Source organism: Rhinoderma darwinii, chromosome 10, assembly GCF_050947455.1.
Source record: "Rhinoderma darwinii isolate aRhiDar2 chromosome 10, aRhiDar2.hap1, whole genome shotgun sequence".
Taxonomy (NCBI): Eukaryota; Metazoa; Chordata; class Amphibia; order Anura; family Rhinodermatidae; genus Rhinoderma; species Rhinoderma darwinii.
The window spans coordinates 104,662,304-104,678,960 of NC_134696.1; the positions used below are offsets into that span (position 1 = coordinate 104,662,304).

The 16,657-nt window shown below is 45.4% G+C and overlaps 1 protein-coding gene across 22 annotated transcripts in view; it reads left to right on the top strand.

The window, feature by feature from the left end:
• The window catches only part of UBR4 (ubiquitin protein ligase E3 component n-recognin 4), a 72,152-nt gene that overhangs the window by 23,075 nt on the left and 32,420 nt on the right, over window positions 1-16,657 (top strand). For 3 of the 22 annotated variants that reach the window (XM_075840523.1, XM_075840524.1, XM_075840525.1), the window contains exons 26-60: window positions 1,057-1,154; window positions 1,249-1,406; window positions 1,494-1,706; window positions 1,788-1,889; window positions 1,970-2,070; window positions 3,465-3,663; window positions 3,742-3,930; window positions 4,015-4,078; window positions 4,154-4,363; window positions 5,549-5,619; window positions 5,780-5,927; window positions 6,307-6,531; window positions 6,648-6,818; window positions 7,311-7,493; window positions 7,711-7,869; window positions 7,963-8,115; window positions 8,495-8,722; window positions 8,846-9,003; window positions 9,213-9,384; window positions 9,822-10,023; window positions 10,108-10,271; window positions 10,359-10,575; window positions 11,409-11,625; window positions 11,797-11,829; window positions 12,764-12,827; window positions 12,905-13,039; window positions 13,126-13,300; window positions 13,382-13,522; window positions 13,607-13,728; window positions 13,841-13,952; window positions 14,238-14,309; window positions 14,452-14,591; window positions 14,688-14,865; window positions 14,949-15,053; window positions 15,269-15,424. In XM_075840523.1, coding sequence (XP_075696638.1) covers window positions 1,057-1,154; window positions 1,249-1,406; window positions 1,494-1,706; window positions 1,788-1,889; window positions 1,970-2,070; window positions 3,465-3,663; window positions 3,742-3,930; window positions 4,015-4,078; window positions 4,154-4,363; window positions 5,549-5,619; window positions 5,780-5,927; window positions 6,307-6,531; window positions 6,648-6,818; window positions 7,311-7,493; window positions 7,711-7,869; window positions 7,963-8,115; window positions 8,495-8,722; window positions 8,846-9,003; window positions 9,213-9,384; window positions 9,822-10,023; window positions 10,108-10,271; window positions 10,359-10,575; window positions 11,409-11,625; window positions 11,797-11,829; window positions 12,764-12,827; window positions 12,905-13,039; window positions 13,126-13,300; window positions 13,382-13,522; window positions 13,607-13,728; window positions 13,841-13,952; window positions 14,238-14,309; window positions 14,452-14,591; window positions 14,688-14,865; window positions 14,949-15,053; window positions 15,269-15,424 — 5,235 coding nt within the window. The remainder of the gene's footprint in view (window positions 1-1,056; window positions 1,155-1,248; window positions 1,407-1,493; window positions 1,707-1,787; window positions 1,890-1,969; window positions 2,071-3,464; window positions 3,664-3,741; window positions 3,931-4,014; window positions 4,079-4,153; window positions 4,364-5,548; window positions 5,620-5,779; window positions 5,928-6,306; window positions 6,532-6,647; window positions 6,819-7,310; window positions 7,494-7,710; window positions 7,870-7,962; window positions 8,116-8,494; window positions 8,723-8,845; window positions 9,004-9,212; window positions 9,385-9,821; window positions 10,024-10,107; window positions 10,272-10,358; window positions 10,576-11,408; window positions 11,626-11,796; window positions 11,830-12,763; window positions 12,828-12,904; window positions 13,040-13,125; window positions 13,301-13,381; window positions 13,523-13,606; window positions 13,729-13,840; window positions 13,953-14,237; window positions 14,310-14,451; window positions 14,592-14,687; window positions 14,866-14,948; window positions 15,054-15,268; window positions 15,425-16,657) is intronic. The other 19 variants (XM_075840530.1, XM_075840532.1, XM_075840543.1 and 16 more) reach the window with 16 other exon arrangements.

The window sequence follows — 16,657 nt, forward strand, 5'->3', positions numbered from 1 at the left end:
GTACCGGTACGTCCTGGTGCAGGGGGAGAAGTATGGAGTGCGTTCCATATGCTGCAGGTGTCTGCTGTGTTTTACAGCCGACACCCTGGACTAACAGCGAGCCGCAGCGATCTCACTGTTCCTGGCTGTTTAACCCCTCAAATGCTGCGGTCAATCGCAACCGCTTGAGGTGTTGAAAAGAGGGTGGCGGCCCCCTCTAACAGCTCACCCCCCCCCCGCAACGAGATCGGGGGATGACGATGCTTGTTATGGGCAGCCCAGGGGCCTAATGATCGCTGGTTCCTGTCCCCTAGGGGGACTAATAAAATGTATAAAGACGTGAAATAAAGTGTTTAGTAGTAAAAAAGAAAATGTAACATTTTAAAAACCCACCTTTTCCCATTTTTTCCCTCTAAAGTAATGTAAAAAGTAAAAAAAACTGGTATCGCTGCGTCTGTAAAAGTCTGAACTATTACAATATATCGTTATTTAACGCGCACGGTGAACGCCATAAAAAATGTAAACCGCCAAAATCGCTGTGTTTTGGTCACCTTAGCTCTGTAATAAAAAGTGATCAAAAAGTCATATGTACCAATAATAACTACAGCTCATCCCGCAAAAAATAAGCCCTCGCACCGCTCAATCGGTGAAAAATAAAAAAGTTATGGCCCAAGACTATTTAAATTTTTTTAACAAAGTTTTTTTTTTTTTTAAAGTAGTAAAATATAAAAAATCTATCTATTTTTGATATCACCGTAATCGTATTGAGCCACAGAATAAAGTTAAGTTGTTGTTTTTACCACACGGTGAAAGACGTAAAAACGGAACCCAAAAAAGAATGGAGGAATCGCAGTTTTTTCCAAATTTTTTTTTTTCAGCTTCCCTGTACATTATATGGAGCTATGCTACCAATAGAAACCGCAACTCCTCCCGCAAAAAATAAACCCTCACACCGCTCTATTGACGGAAAAATAAAAAAAGTTATGGCTCTTCGAAGCCGGGAAGTGAAAAACAAAAAATGGCTTTGTCCTTAAAATTTATTCATCTAACAAATTGTGGAAACTTTTCTCTCCCCAGGACCCGTCTTGATTCAGAACCTACCGAATGCGGTGCAGACCTTATGTGAGTCATGGAACAATATTCACACCAATGAATTCCCCAGTATTGGGTCATGGGTGAGTAGCGATTGTTCAGCGACAGAAATCCAGGTAAAAGCGTAATATTATCATTGCATCGTTATCAATAACGCTGCACCGTCTTATTTTGTAGCGCAATGCCTTCGCCAATGATACCATCCCTTCAGAAAGCTACATCGGAGCAGTGCAGGCTGCCCACCTGGGCACGTTGTGCAGCCCCAGCCTGTCCCTGGCCGCTTCCCTCAAGCATGTTCTTTTGTCCCTGGTCCGTCTGACCGGTGACCTCATAGTGTAAGTTCTTCTGCAGAATACGAGGTGCAGTTGGTTTACCCCCTTTTCATAGCTCTTAACATGGATTATTGTTTTGTTTTTATATAGATGGTGCCCAGAAGATCTGAATTCACACCAGTTAATCCAGTCGCTGCTTCCTCTTCTCCTGGAGAGCAGCACGGAGAGCGTGGCTGAGCTTTGTAGTACGTCACTGGAGAGAGTCCTCGGTCCGGCAGAGTCTGATGAGTTCTTGTCTCGGATGTACGAGAATCTGATCGCCGGTTGTTACAACGTCCTTGCTCACCACTCTGACCCCAGCAGGTAGGTTTCCTCGGGTATGTTGTTCATGAGGATAAAATGTTGGAATGGGCCCAGTCACCTATACTTGGCTGTCGTCTTTAGTGGTCTGGATGAGACTATCCTGGAGGAGTGTCTGCAGTTCCTAGAGAAGCAGCTGGAGAGCAGCTTGGCAAGAAAAGCAATGGAGGAGTTCTTTACTGAAAGGCAAGGATCATTATAGTACGAACATATTAGGCGTTTTTGGAATAGGGGACGTGCGGCTGATTGTGTTTTTCTTTATATAGAGGAGAACTGGTGCAGATAATGATGGCGACTGCAAACGAAGCGCTCTCCGCCAAGTTCTGTAACCGAGTCCTAAAGTTGTTCACAAAACTCTTCCAGCTAAGTGAGTAATGTTTTCTGATGTGGAGACTTGATGTGGAGCTCAAAAGCTGCGCGCTGTGGTCAAGAGAAGGAAATGAAGCATGTCCACGCACCCGCCATAAAATACCTGGACGAGTCTCGTCCTCTGGAGAGGGGTCTTTACGGCAGCTCTCCGCACTGGCTAAAAGAAGAGGGGTTCCAAGCATTTCCTCTATTGCATCCATATATACTAACAGGGCATATCAAAAGGGGTGTTATAAAGGGTCAAATCCTTTATTAAAGAGTCCCTGTCACCGCATTATAAGTGGCCTATCTTGTACATGATGTGATCGGCGCTGTAATGTAGAGAACAGCGGTGTTTTTTATTTTAAAAAACGATCATTTTTGATGGACTTATGACCTATTTTAGATTTATGCTAATGAGTGTCTCAATGGACAACTGGGCGATTTTTACTTTTTGGCCAGGTGGGCGTTTTACACAGGAGTGTATGGTCACTGATTGGTCAGCGTCATACACTTCTCCCCATTCATTTACACAGCACATATCGGTATAGCTAGATCACTATTTGCAGCCACATAAACACACTATAATATTACTGCAGTGTCCTGACAATGAATAGACATTACCTCCAGCCAGGACGTGATGTGTATTCAGAATCCTGACACTTTGCTAATACAATCCCGACACTACAGCACAGCAAGTGTAATCTTGCGAGACTATGCTGTAAACTATAATTTCAAACGTGATTACGCTTGCTTTGCTGTGCTGTAGTGTCGGGATTGTATTAGCGAAGTGTCAGGATTCTGAATACACACCACGTCCTGGCTGGAGGTGATGTATATTCATTGTCAGAACACAGCAGTAATGTTAAATAGGTCATAACTTCGTCAAAAATGATCGTTTTTCTGAATAAAAAACACTGCTGTAATCTACATTACAGCGACGATCACATCATGTACAAGATAGGCCACTTATAATGTGGTGACAGGGACTCTTTAAGATGGTCTAGTATAGACACTACTTCTCCGAGTGTGGAATCGAAGGTCCGCAAAGTATGCATCTTTAAATGGTGCAGAATCAAGAACTGTGGAAACCGTTTGTCATCATGGCTCCTTCCCCAGAATTATCGGAGACCTGACACTGCATCCAGTCTATGCATAGGAGGGATTATTTGTCTGGTGTGTAGAATTGGTGCCTCAACATGAACTAATTAAGGCCATCTGCGAGATTCTTGTGGTTTTCAGGTAGACTTATTGGTCATGATGATGCTATACCTTGGGGGTCAAGGAGTGTAAGGGCGACATACAAAAGTCAGTATTTATTCTGAGATTGGATCCTTTCTCTGGGTACATTAATGAAAATCAACGTATGCTGATTATTATCCGTGGTGATTATTTGATCTTTATACTCCACAGCCGAGAAAAGTCCAAGTCCCAGTCTGTTGCGTCTCTGTGGGACATTGGCGCAGCTTGCCTGCGTGGAGCCAGCACAGCTACAATCGTGGCTCGTCCGTATGACTACTCCACCTCCCAAGGATTCCGACCAGTCCGAGATAGTCCAGGAAAACCGACAGCTCCTCCAGCTTCTCACTGCCTACATTGTACGAGAGAACAGGTGCGTTTCACTTTCCGCAGCGTTCATCTTCTGTTTCTTCCAACTTATCATTTACTGACTGTTGCACGTGTCCTGCAGCCAAGTTGGGGAAGGTGTGTGCACGGTTCTTCTCAGCACCCTCATCCCAATGGCCACAGATCTTTTGGCCAATGGAGATGGTTCTGGCTTTCCAGAGCTCATGGTGGTGATGGCCACGCTGGCAAGCTCGGGGCAGGGTGCCGGACATCTACAGCTGCACCGTGCGGCAATGGACTGGCTGGCAAGATGGTGAGTCCAAGTCTTCTATAATATAATGCGTTCTAGAATATGACGTGAATGCCAAGCAAATAATCAACCAATCTTCTCTTCCAGTAAGAAATATCTTTCCCAGAAAAATGTAGTAGAAAAACTGAACAGCAATGTGATGCAAGGGAAGGTGAGGATGTCGTATGTTGGGGTAGATCATTTAATGTCTTATTGAAAGTAGTAACTCCCTCCTTTTTTTCCCTAGCATGTTACCATTCTGGAGTGCACGTGTCATATAGTGTCATACTTGGCGGACGTTACCAATGCATTAAGTCACAGTTCTGGGCAAGGTCACTGCCACCTGCCCATGGATGGAGAAGAGCGAGCAATAGAGGTGGACTCCGACTGGGTGGAAGAGCTGGCTGTTGAAGAGGACGATTCTCAGGCTGAAGATTCTGTAAGTCTAGACAATTGCGTAAGTCTACTGTGGTTGGTATTTTTTTTAAAAGATCACACGTGATTGCTAGCGATGTAGCATCGTAAAAGGGCACCATGCTGTTTCAGATCACCCCTGAGATATAAAATGAGATCACGCTGGCTTTACCAGTTTTGATCCCGGATTTAAGGATTGAGCGAGCAGACTTAAAGAGGCTCTGTCACCAGATTTTGCAGCCCCTATCTGCTATTGCAGCAGATCGGCGCTGCAATGTAGATTACAGTAACGTTTTTATTTTTAAAAAACGAGCATTTTTGGCCAAGTTATGACCATTTTCGTATTTATGCAAATGAGGCTTGCAAAAGTACAACTGGGCGTGTTGAAAAGTTAAAGTACAACTGGGCGTGTATTATGTGCGTACATCGGGGCGTGTTTACTACTTTTACTAGCTGGGCGTTGTGTATAGAAGTATCATCCACTTCTCTTCAGAACGCCCAGCTTCTGGCAGTGCAGCACTGTGACGTCACTCACAGGTCCTGCATCGTGTCGGCACCAGAGGCTACACTTGATTCTGCAGCAGCATCAGCATTTGCAGGTAAGTAGCTACATCGACTTACCTGCAAACGCCGATGCTGCTGCAGAATCATCTGTAGCCTCTGGTGCCGACACGATGCAGGACCTGTGAGTGACGTCACAGTGCTGCACTGCCAGAAGCTGGGCGTTGTGAAGAGAAGTGGATGACACTTCTATACACAACGCCCAGCTAGTAAAAGTAGTAAACACGCCCAGTTGTACTTTTGCAAGCCTCATTTGCATAAATACGAAAATGGTCATAACTTGGCCAAAAATGCTCGTTTTTTAAAAATAAAAACGTTACTGTAATCTACATTGCAGCGCCTATCTGCTGCAATAGCAGATAGGGGTTGCAAAATCTGGTGACAGAGCCTCTTTAAGTGCAACCTCAACCGTAATGGTGTTCCAGTCTTAATGCCCCGGTCCAAAGGTTGTTTTTGAGCAGACACTATTTATGACTTCTATAAATCCCATTGCACATCCCCCTATTGCATATAATAATGGAAATTCCCTGTAAGTTCTCCTTTCGCATGGTCTGGTTATTCAGAATACATTGATTACTATGTGGTTTGTGGATCGTAGTTCATAAGAAACGGGATGTTTTGGATTTGTGACTCTTCTCTGACATGCGCTTTGTTTTTTGTATTCTAGGATGAAGATTCGCTCTGTAACAAGCTCTGTACCTTCACGATCACTCAGAAAGAATTCATGAATCAGCACTGGTGAGTCTGACGTTACCTATTAGATCAGCTCTATATATTTAGCGTTCACAGGCACGTATCTCCCTATAGATTGTTTACTGGTAGGAAGTTTTCAGTTCTTGGCAGGAGATTTGGTTCATGCAGTAAGCCGCTGTACTCACGCAGAGTTTTGTCTTCGCAGGTATCACTGTCACACCTGTAAGATGGTGGATGGGGTCGGCGTGTGTACGGTCTGCGCCAAAGTCTGCCACAAAGACCATGAAATTTCTTATGCAAAGTACGGCTCGTTTTTCTGTGACTGCGGGGCCAAGGAAGATGGCAGCTGCATGGTAAGTCCGTGTCTGATTTGTAAATGTGATCCTCATGTTGAGCATTGAAGGTCTCCATTTAAAACCGCCCTCCCCGTACAGATAAGGTTTGCTTGAGGATTACATGCAGCCATTGAAGTGGTTGCACATGTGCCTTCCCTCTCCATTAAATTCACATGAGATGCGGAAACAGCCAACCTTACCTACTCAGTTGTTTCCTTTTCTCCAACTTCTATAGAGTGACCACATTCTGACAACCCCTCACCAGGAACTGGCATTGCTCTCTGGTCTGATCGGTCCTTTATGGCTTGTCCAGTCAACCCCTATCCATATTTATTGCAGAAATGCAGACTCTATAGAGTAACCATTCACATAACACTAAACCCTTCTTTTCCCTAAGGCCTTGGTTAAAAGAACCCCAAGCAGTGGTATGGGATCCACTATGAAAGAATCTGCCTTTCAGAGCGAACCTCGTCTGCCAGAGAGTGCCATACGACTCCCTGGATCTGCCCTGACAGACAAAGGAAAAGTGACAATCAGTGACGGCAAAGGGGACGATGAGAAGCCAAAAAGGAGCAGCTTGTGCCGCAACATTGAGGGCTGCCGAGAAGAGCTGGTGGGTCAGGTGAGTGGATTTGGTCATATCCCTTATTGTAGCCGTGCTGTCTTACAGAATTAAGACATTTGAGATTCCGTGTTTTCCATCACGGCTGTTGCTCTTTATGATCATCTTTCTTGCAGGCCAATGTTTCGTTTGCACCATTGATTCTGGATATGCTGAATTTCTTGATGAGCGCCGTCCGGAATAACTTCCAGCAGGCTTCTGCGGTGGGGAGCAGTAGTCGAGCTCAGCAGGCCCTGGACCAGCTGCACACTCTGGAGAAAAGTGTGGAAATGACCGACCAGCTAATGGTAAAAAAAAAAACGAGTATATATTGGCCCATAGAGAGAGGTAGACAGGTCCTTAAAGTGGTTGTCCACTACTAGACACCTGATGACCTATCCACCGGATAGGTTGTCAGTATATGATCGGTGTGGGTCCGACACCCGGACCCCGCACCGATCAGCTGCCTCCGGCATCGGACGTCCATGCCAGAAACAGTTGGCTCTGGTCATGGCATAGCGGCCGAGCTGCAGTACTCTAGTATTCAAGTGAATAGGAGCAGAGCTGCAGCACGGCCGCTAGGTTATGCACGGAGCCAAGTGCTTCCGACTCCGTACTTTGCATACTGTGCAATAACATCCGGTGCCCACAGGCAGCCGGAGCAGCTGATCGGTGCGAGGTCCGGGTGTCAGACCCGCACCCATCATATACGGATTACCGATCCGGTGGATAGGTCATCAGTTGTCCAGTAGTGGACAACCCCTTTAAGTAATTGTGTGCTGGTCTTTTGTTTTCTGCAGGTTCCTACACTGGGCTCACAAGAAGGAGCATTTGAGAATGTGAGAATGAATTATAGCGGTGATCAGGGCCAGACCATCCGACAGCTGATCAGCGCTCATGTGTTGCGCAGAGTTGCAATGTGCGTGCTGTCCTCTCCTCATGGTAGAAGGCAACATTTGGCTGTCAGCCATGAAAAGGGAAAGGTAAGCTGCAGTATTTATTTTATATAAATGAGTGACCCTTCTGACGTCCTATTGTCTTGCCGTCCCTGTAAGGCTCACATACTTTGAACATCGGCTGATTTCACGACTATTGGTTACCTTATTCACTGTAAATAAAAGAAGCAGATACATTTCCTAATGATGATTTCCTCCTTATCTCTAGATCGTCTCATAGACCTATTACGTTTTCCTTCTGCAGATCACAGTATTACAACTTTCAGCACTGCTGAAACAGGCAGATTCCAGCAAAAGGAAGCTCACCTTGACACGCCTAGCCTCCGCGCCAGTCCCGTTCACTGTTCTCAGCCTCACCGGTAACCCATGCAAAGAGGATTACCTGGCCGTGTGTGGACTGAAGGTTAGTTTGCTTGGACAGATAATTATTATCATCACCGTAATTGACACAATCGTTGGTTCCTCACCATTTCCTCCATCTCTCACGGCCTCCTAGGACTGTCACGTCCTGACATTCAGCGGCTCAGGATCTGTTTCTGATCACTTGGTCCTTCATCCTCAACTCGCAACCGGCAACTTCATCATCAAAGCAGTCTGGCTGCCTGGTTCCCAAACTGAGCTGGCCATTGTTACGGCTGATTTCGTAAAGGTTCGTAAAATCATACGTAAACATTGCCGACTGTGGAAAATAAGCTGTGTATTACCAACACTAATATATATATATTATATATATTACATATATATTATATATATATATTATATAAGAATTTAGTTATAATTATATCATTGGGTCCTGAAATGAGTCCTTATTTTATAAACTGTAATTAAAAAATATATAGATGACCATACAAAGTTTCTAACAATTTCACACATGATTTAAAGGGGCAGCTCTCCTTCGTAGTGCAGTATAGAGGATCTGTCCGTTCGGGAGTTACATGCACTTCAATGTTTTGTGCTGCTCAACCAGGAATAGGATGACCTGGGTTAATGATAGTTGTGATTATAAAGTGATTTGATCTGTTCTTCAGGTTTATGATCTGTCAGCCGATGCCCTGAGCCCCACGTTCTACTTCCTGCTGCCCAGCTCGAAGATTAGAGACGTCACCTTCCTGTTTAACGAAGAAGGGAAGAACATTATAGTGATGATGTCATCTGCTGGTTACGTGTACACTCAGCTGATGGAGGAGTCCAGCAGTGCTCAGCATGGCCCATTCTATGTTACCAATGTTCTGGAAGTCTCTCATGAAGACTTAAAGGTTTGTAAAGTTTCACATACACGATTAAATGTTTCTTTAAATCCCTCGTCAAGCATCACAGACCTGTCATCTCACATTTGTACTGTTTTTGACTTTTTTGTTGTGTTGTGTTCTCGCTTACAGGATAGTAATGGACAAGTCGCCGGAGGAGGTGTATCTGTTTATTACTCACATGTACTCCAGATGCTTTTCTTCAGCTATTGCCAGGGCAAATCCTTTGCTGCCACTATAAACAGATCTGCACTGGAGATAATACTGCTTTTTCCCATCAACATAAAGAGGTAAGCTGACACTAAGGCTGCCCGGTATTTATACCTGATCCTACACTTCATCGTCATACCACTGCTTGGTTTCAAGCACACGCTGATGTATCATAGGCGGTCGTCGGGCTATGTCGAGCTCTAGTAAGAGCTTAAAACACAAAAATACACTGATAATTCGGGGCTTTAACCTTTTCCTCATTAAATTCCATCCTCATTTTATTAAACAGTTCCAATGGAGGAAGCAAGACCTCACCTGCGCTCTGTCAGTGGTCTGAAGTCATGAACCATCCCGGATTAGTATGTTGTGTTCAGCAGACCACAGGAGTCCCTCTAGTAGTCATGGTCAAACCAGACAGTTTCCTCATCCAGGAGATTAAGACGCTGCCTGCAAAAGCAAAAGTAAGTATAGATCAAAAGTGCACAACCTACGGCCCTTAGCAGGCGACACAGTTGCAATGCACAATATGTACGGTTTAAAGGGGTCTTCCCATCTTGGACATTTATGACCTATCCACAGGATATGTCGTAAACTTCAAATCGTTGCGGGTCCTATCTCTAGAACGGGGCCCCCAAATCCCCGTTCTAGCTTTTTGTGCTCCCGGCCTCTTCCTGATTACATGGCCGCGATGTAGCGTGAGCACAAAAAGCTAGAACGGGGTTTAGGGGGCCCCGGTTTTCAGGTCCGAGTTTGCACTCGTTCGTGTGAATCTGACCTTTTTGTTGCGACCCCCTTCAAGTAGCACATTCTAGTAATATGTCTCACAGGGAAAAAACTAAATATGCATAAGCATCCATCTGTAAAGTCTTTTTTATTTTTTTTATTCCCTGGTTTGCAGATCCAGGATATGGTAGCGATACGGCACACCGCTAGCAACGATCAGCAGAGAACGACCATGATTCTTCTGTGTGAAGACGGCAGCTTGCGTATTTATATGGCCAATGTAGAGAACACTTCATACTGGCTCCAGCCCTCCTTACAGCCCAGCAGCAGCATCAGCATCATGAAACCTGTGCGCAAGCGCAAGCCTGCGGCCGTCAGTGAGTGCCTTTTAGTGACTCCTGTATTGCAGCGTGTTTAGCGTTTCTTTGTGAATAACTCAGTGATTTCTCTTCTTTCTGAAGTGACTCGTGCTTCAAGTCAAGTGACGTTTCCCATCGATTTCTTTGAGCACAACCAGCAGCTTACGGATGTGGAATTTGGTGGAAATGACCTCCTGCAGTTATATAATGCCCAGCAAATAAAGCATCGCCTTAATTCTACTGGGATGTATGTGGCAAACACTAAGGTACATAGAAGAAAATACTGCATGTGTTTCACGGGCTACAGGCCATGCTCCATTCACCTAATTATTTATTGTCCCCCTTTTAATCAGCCTGGAGGATTTACTGTGGAAGTCACCAATAACAACAGTACTATGGTGATTACGGGAATGCGACTTCAGATCGGCACGCAGGCCGTCGAGAGAGCCCCTTCTTACATTGAGATGTTCGGTCGCACAATGCAGCTCAATCTCAGCCGAGCGCGATGGTTTGACTTCCCGTTTACACGAGAAGAAGCGTTACAAGCTGATAAAAAGCTCACGATATTCAGTAAGTAAAGTGGAAACCGCCTCCCTTCTGCTTGTGTTGTACTTTAGCCAATCTCTTTTGTTTAAAGTGTAGCTAAGCGTTTGACAAACTTCTGACATGTCATAGAGACATGTCAGAAGTTTGGATTGTTGGGGTCCGAGCACTGAGACCCCCACCAATCGCTAGAATCAAGTGCTCGTGTGAGCGCTCAGCCGCTTCGTGTCTGTTCGGCTATTTCCGGAAATAAATGTATCCGTGTACGGACTCAATAGAAAGTATCTGGGCCTGTACTCCGATACATCGGCTTTCCGGAAAAAGCCGAACAGACACGAAGCGGCTGAGCTCTCACACAAGGGCTTCGTTCTAGCGATCGGTGGGGGGCTCAGTGCTCGGACCCCCACCAATCCGAACTTCTGACATGTCACTATGACACGTCAGAAGTTTGTCAAACATTTAGCTACACTCTAATGGGTGTCCTGACTATAAACTGATCACAGGGAGCCTGCTGCTGCAACCCCCAGAGATCACTTGTCGTCTTTGAGGGGAACCCGGCAGGGCAAAAAAAAGCATTACACAATACCCATTGAAATACATGGACTTTCCGGGGTCCTCCCAAGTGAGAGATGCTCCTTTTGTAGTCTCTCTCTAATTTGACTTAATAGATGAGAGCCCTAAATGAGCAATCCCCGTCAAGTAACGCTGGATTTGCTAATAGAGTTTGAAAATTTGACTAGCTTTTTGAGTCCGCATTGTAAATCCGCGTGATTTTCTAAAAAAATGTTGACACAATTTTTGCATGTGTTTGTTTTTCTGTTTGTTCTACACCTTCATTCCCTTGAATTTGCATATTTCAGTCGGTGCCTCGGTGGATCCAGCCGGAGTCACTATGATAGATGCCATTAAAATATACGGAAAGACAAAGGAACAGTTCGGCTGGCCGGATGAACCTCCAGAAGAGTTCCCCTCTGCCTCGGTGAGCAGCGTCTGCCCTCCAAACCTGAATCAAGGCAATGGATCCACAGATGGCGAGACTGCAGCACCACCCTCTAACAACGGCACCGTCATAGAAAGGTGAGCACCAGTGCGGATGTCCCATCCACTGTCCTCCAGTGATAGGAGCAGGGTTACCACTGGCTACTTTAAAATGTGTTCACATTCTGGGGTTCACCCTTTGTTTGAGCCCCATTAGCTCTATTGGCTTCACATGATTTTTTTTTTTTGTTTTTCTTTGCTCCTCAAAAGTTCTGACCCAGAACCTTTAACGATCTTGGACCGGTTAGTAAGTCTTCCTTCCTCTGCACGAGTGAGTGTGCGCACAGTCCCCGCTGGTGTACCTCTTGCGCTTGTTTGATTTTATGGGCCCTAAGTGCATGGCGGTATCTGGGTAACCCAATGGTTGTAGACGTGTCCTATCAGCCATTCTAGATACACTGGCGGGTGTATAGCGGATAATGACTGGTGAGCTTTGGGCATGAGTCTGTCAGCAAATTGATTGACATTCTTCCAGTTTTAGGATAAGTTTGTACAAAGAAAAAGACCCATATTGTAGATATAAGTCACAGAAACAAGTTAAAGGGGTTTTCCACCATCTGACAACGGATGTCCTATCCACCGGATAGGTTATCAGTATATCATCGATGCAAGTCCGACACCCGGACCCTGCACTGATCAGCCACTTTAGTGGCCTACGGGCACCGGATGTTATGGCACATAATGCGATGTACGGAGCCGGAAGCAGTTGTCTCCATACATAACATAGCGGCCGTGCCGCTGAACTGCAGGTCTGCTTCTATTCACTTGAACAGCACTGCAGCTCGGCCGCTATTCCGTAGCCGGAGCCAACTGCTTCCGGCATGTACGTCCGGTGCACAGGGCCACCGGACCAGCTGATCTATACGGGGTCTGGGTGTCGATCTATCCACCATGATCTGTGGGGGTCCATCAGTTCTCAGAAGGTGGAAAACCCCTTTAAAGATCCTATAAAAACCACTGTAATAGAGCAAGCCATATAAAATGATGTTGGCACAGACCTGTGGCTTGGCTTGCACCCAGGCTCTTTTTTTTTTTCATTAACCCTCCACTTTTGAGACTTATGACCTCTTTAACGCAATAAAGCCATACTCCTGGCCTCTAAACAAGAGGTCATGCTGCAGATCTGGCATAGCTGAGACTCTGGAAGTTTGTTACCCATTATATATTTTCTGTACAGGCTGGTAGGAAGTTCCCTTGAAGCTCTGGAAAGCTGTTTTGCCTTCGGACCAGTGCCTGAGAAGGTAGGCGGTCAGTGTTATATAATATAAAACTGCTTTTGGTCATTCGCACGCTAATCACTAATTTTTTTTGGACTTAGGAGAAAAACAAAGTGTCCGCTCTGGAACTGGCGACAGTCCTGCTCTCCATGCCAACGCCATCCAGCGTCCAGCTACAGACCAAGAGTCTCCTGGCCAGTCTGCACACCAGCCGGTCTGCGTACCATAACCACAAGGTAAAAACTTGGATTACATGATAGGACTGTAGCACCCAGATTATATTTTATTCCGTTTTGGCAAATTCTGGTGTCCTCTGTGGCAGGATCAAGCGCTACTGAGCAATGCCGTCCAATGTTTGAACGCCTGCACTCATGATGGAAAGGACTTGGATCCAGAAGTATTCCAGAGACTGGTGATCACTGCTCGGTCAATCGCCATCATGCGCCCAAACAACCTTGTTCACTTCACCGATTCCAAGTTGCTCTCGGGAGAGGCTGGTGAGTGTATTGTGACCCCTATACTGGACACATATACAAGTTATGTAGAAGTTTGTGAATACTTAAAAATCTTGTTTTTAGATATTGATGAAGGCAAAGATGCTGTGAAGACCAGTGAAGGAGAAGAAGGGTACGCCTTCATTACACAACTTGTCAACCAGTTCTGGAAACTACATGCATCGAAACCCAAGAATGCTTTCCTGGCTCCGGCGTGTCTGCCAGGTATGTGGCTCTCCGCGCATCCCCTCCTTACAACCCCCTTCTGCACCGGATGTCCACCAGCTCTTAGATTATTTTCATCCGCAGGTCTTACCCACATGGAAGCAACGGTCAATGCTCTGGTGGACATTATACACGGATACTGCACATGTGAACTAGACTGCATTAACCTAGCATCTAAAATCTACATGCAAATGTTGCTGTGCCCAGTAAGTGACTGATCTGGAGGACGTTTTAGTCTTTGAGAACAGCAGATATTTAACCCAAACTATTGGGTGTCCAAGACGGCACTTGTTGCTTAATGTTGTGCTTTGTTTCCAGGATCCGTCTGTAAGCTTCTCCTGCAAACAGGCTCTAATTCGGGTGCTCCGTCCTAGGAATAAACGTCGTCATGTGACTCTTCCATCCTCTCCACGTAGCAACACACCCATAGGTAAGAGCTCACTTATATATACAGCACATATAGGCGTTTTTATTCGGTCCTGAACCAGGTTCCCCTCTTCTTATTGTGTTGTCTAAAATCGGTGTCTAAAAATCCTCAAGCGTTATCCTTGCTCTTGGCATCACAACCGTTTTATTCTCTCGAATATTATCCCTGCCGCCTTTAGTCATGGCAGCCGTAGTATTCCGGCTGAGATACCCACTCCCTCCTTTTTACCTCAAAAAAATTGGAGTATCTTGATCGACACCCGTACATCATCATTTCAATTCCCTCTAGGTTGGAGAGCTTGGTTTCCTACAGGTGTGGCTGTCATTAGGATGCCTCCGCCATACAAGGACCTCTTTAACCGTGAGCACTCGGGTTTCTATCACCCTTGGCTAGGAAGGGTCTCCTTTCATTGTGGTGGTTATAGTGGTGTGACATGCAGTCAGCCAGGTTGGTTAGTCGGGTGCTGGAGGACTCGCTTTTAATCACTGTGCTTTTGACCCAGGAGATAAGGACGATGATGATGACGACGATGCAGAAGATAAGATCCAGACTTCTGGCATGCCAAATGGAGAACACGTCCGACAGCAAAGTCAAGAGCAGAATGAGGTGGACCATGGAGACTTTGAGATGGTGGTGAGAATTGTGTGTACTCCCTGAGCATTGCCTGTCACTTTACTTTTCATAATGTTACGTCGTTTGATAGAAAGAACTAAGTTCCATTGCCCCTTATTTTATCAGTCCGAGTCCATGGTCCTGGAAAGTGCCGACAGCGTCAACAATGGCAACCCATCCCCGTTAGAGGCTCTCCTGGCTGGAGCCGAGGGCTTCCCTCCAATGCTGGATATTCCACCTGATGCTGATGATGAAACCATGGTGGAGTTGGCCATCGCACTGAGTCTACAGCAGGATCAGCAAGGTGAGTTGGATTATCCAGGGTCTACTTCTCTCCCACTGACCGTCGTCTACACCACATGACTCCGTTGTCCGCTGTCTCACCAGGAAGCAGCAGCAGTGCTCTGGGTCTCCAGAGTTTGGGATTGTCTGGACAAGCACCAAGCTCCTCATCCCTGGATGCTGGGACTCTGTCTGACACCACTGCATCAGGTAACGGTAGTGCATGGGATGGTGACACCAAATGGTTCTACTACTGCATGCATCTAAACGTTAGGGAACAAAACTCGCGCCTACATAACTCTGCTTACTGTGCATTCAGCTGGCACTTGCATGGGGTAATAAAACCGCTTTCCCCTAATAAAGCTGCTCCGTCTCTTGCGTTTTGCTGGCTCGGTAGTTAGAGACTGTGTTTTTACCTGTAACAGCTCTCCTCATGCTTATAGCTCCAGCATCGGATGATGAAGGCAGCACGGCCGCAACCGATGGTTCCACACTGCGCACCTCCCCAGCAGACCACGGAGGGAGCGTGGGCTCAGAGAGTGGTGGCAGTGCCGTGGATTCGGTGGCTGGTGAGCATAGTGGTACGTCTGTAGAGATTTAGTACAATAGGTATGAGTAGTTATGGGGTTAGATTGGTGACGGTAGTATAGGCTGCGTTATGATTTATGCTCTGTAGTAAGTGGTTCAGGCCCCCACCCTCAGGAGACAAGGTTTTTGCAATCAACTCAACAGGCCAATAAATCTAGATCGAATAAATTAGTCATCACTGTGAGCCTGCTGGGCCCGAAGGAGGATATTCTTAGGTAGACTGAATCTTCCACTGTATACACAGCCGATGCGTTAACTCCCTTTAACCCCTTAGTGACCAGCCTAATTTAGGCCCTAATGACCAGACTATTTTTTCCGTTTTTCCATCGTCTCATTCAAAGAGCTATAACTTTTTTTTATTTTTTCCGTCGACATAGCTGTATGAGGATTTTTTATTTTTTTTGGGCGGGATTATTTGTACTTTTTAATGGAACCATTTTGGGGGTATATATAATTTTTTGATTAACTTTTTTTGGGGGGGGGAGGGGGAATAGAAAAAAAACCTGATATTAAACCCTCGTTCTAGGCGTTTTAAATTTGTGCCATTCGCTGTGCGGCGTAAATAACGTGTTCCCTTTATTCTATGAGTAGGTACGATTGCGACGATACCAGATATGTGTAGGTTTTTTATGTTTTACACCAAAATTATTTGTTTTGAATCGTCGCTTTCCGAGAGCCGTCATTTTTTTATTTTTCCGTCGATGTAGAGATATGTGGGCTTGTTTTTTGCGGGACGAGATGTCGTTTTCATTGGTACTGTTTTGGGGTACATGAGACTTATTGATTATCTTTTATTATGACTTTTTTGGGGGGCAATGGAAAAAATAGCATTTTCGGCATTGTTTTTTGCTTTCTTTTTTTTGTTACGTCGTTCACCTTTGCGGTATAAATGGCATGTTAACCTTATTGTTTTGGTCATTACAGTCGCTGCGATACCATATATGTGTACTTTTATTTCTTCTTTACACTTTTAATGGAAACTTTTTTTTTTAATTGTAATCTTTATTAATTATTTTTTAACATTTATTACTTTTTTCTGTCTCACTGGGGGACTTCACTGTGCGATCTCTTGATCGCAGATATAATTCTTTAGTATACCAGAGCATTACTGCCTAAGTATACCATCGGTGTAAAACTGACAGGCAATCTATTATGACGTGCCCCTGGCACGTCCTAATAGGCATACAGCCAGGGCAGGCCTGGGAGGCCATGACACCCCATCGGAG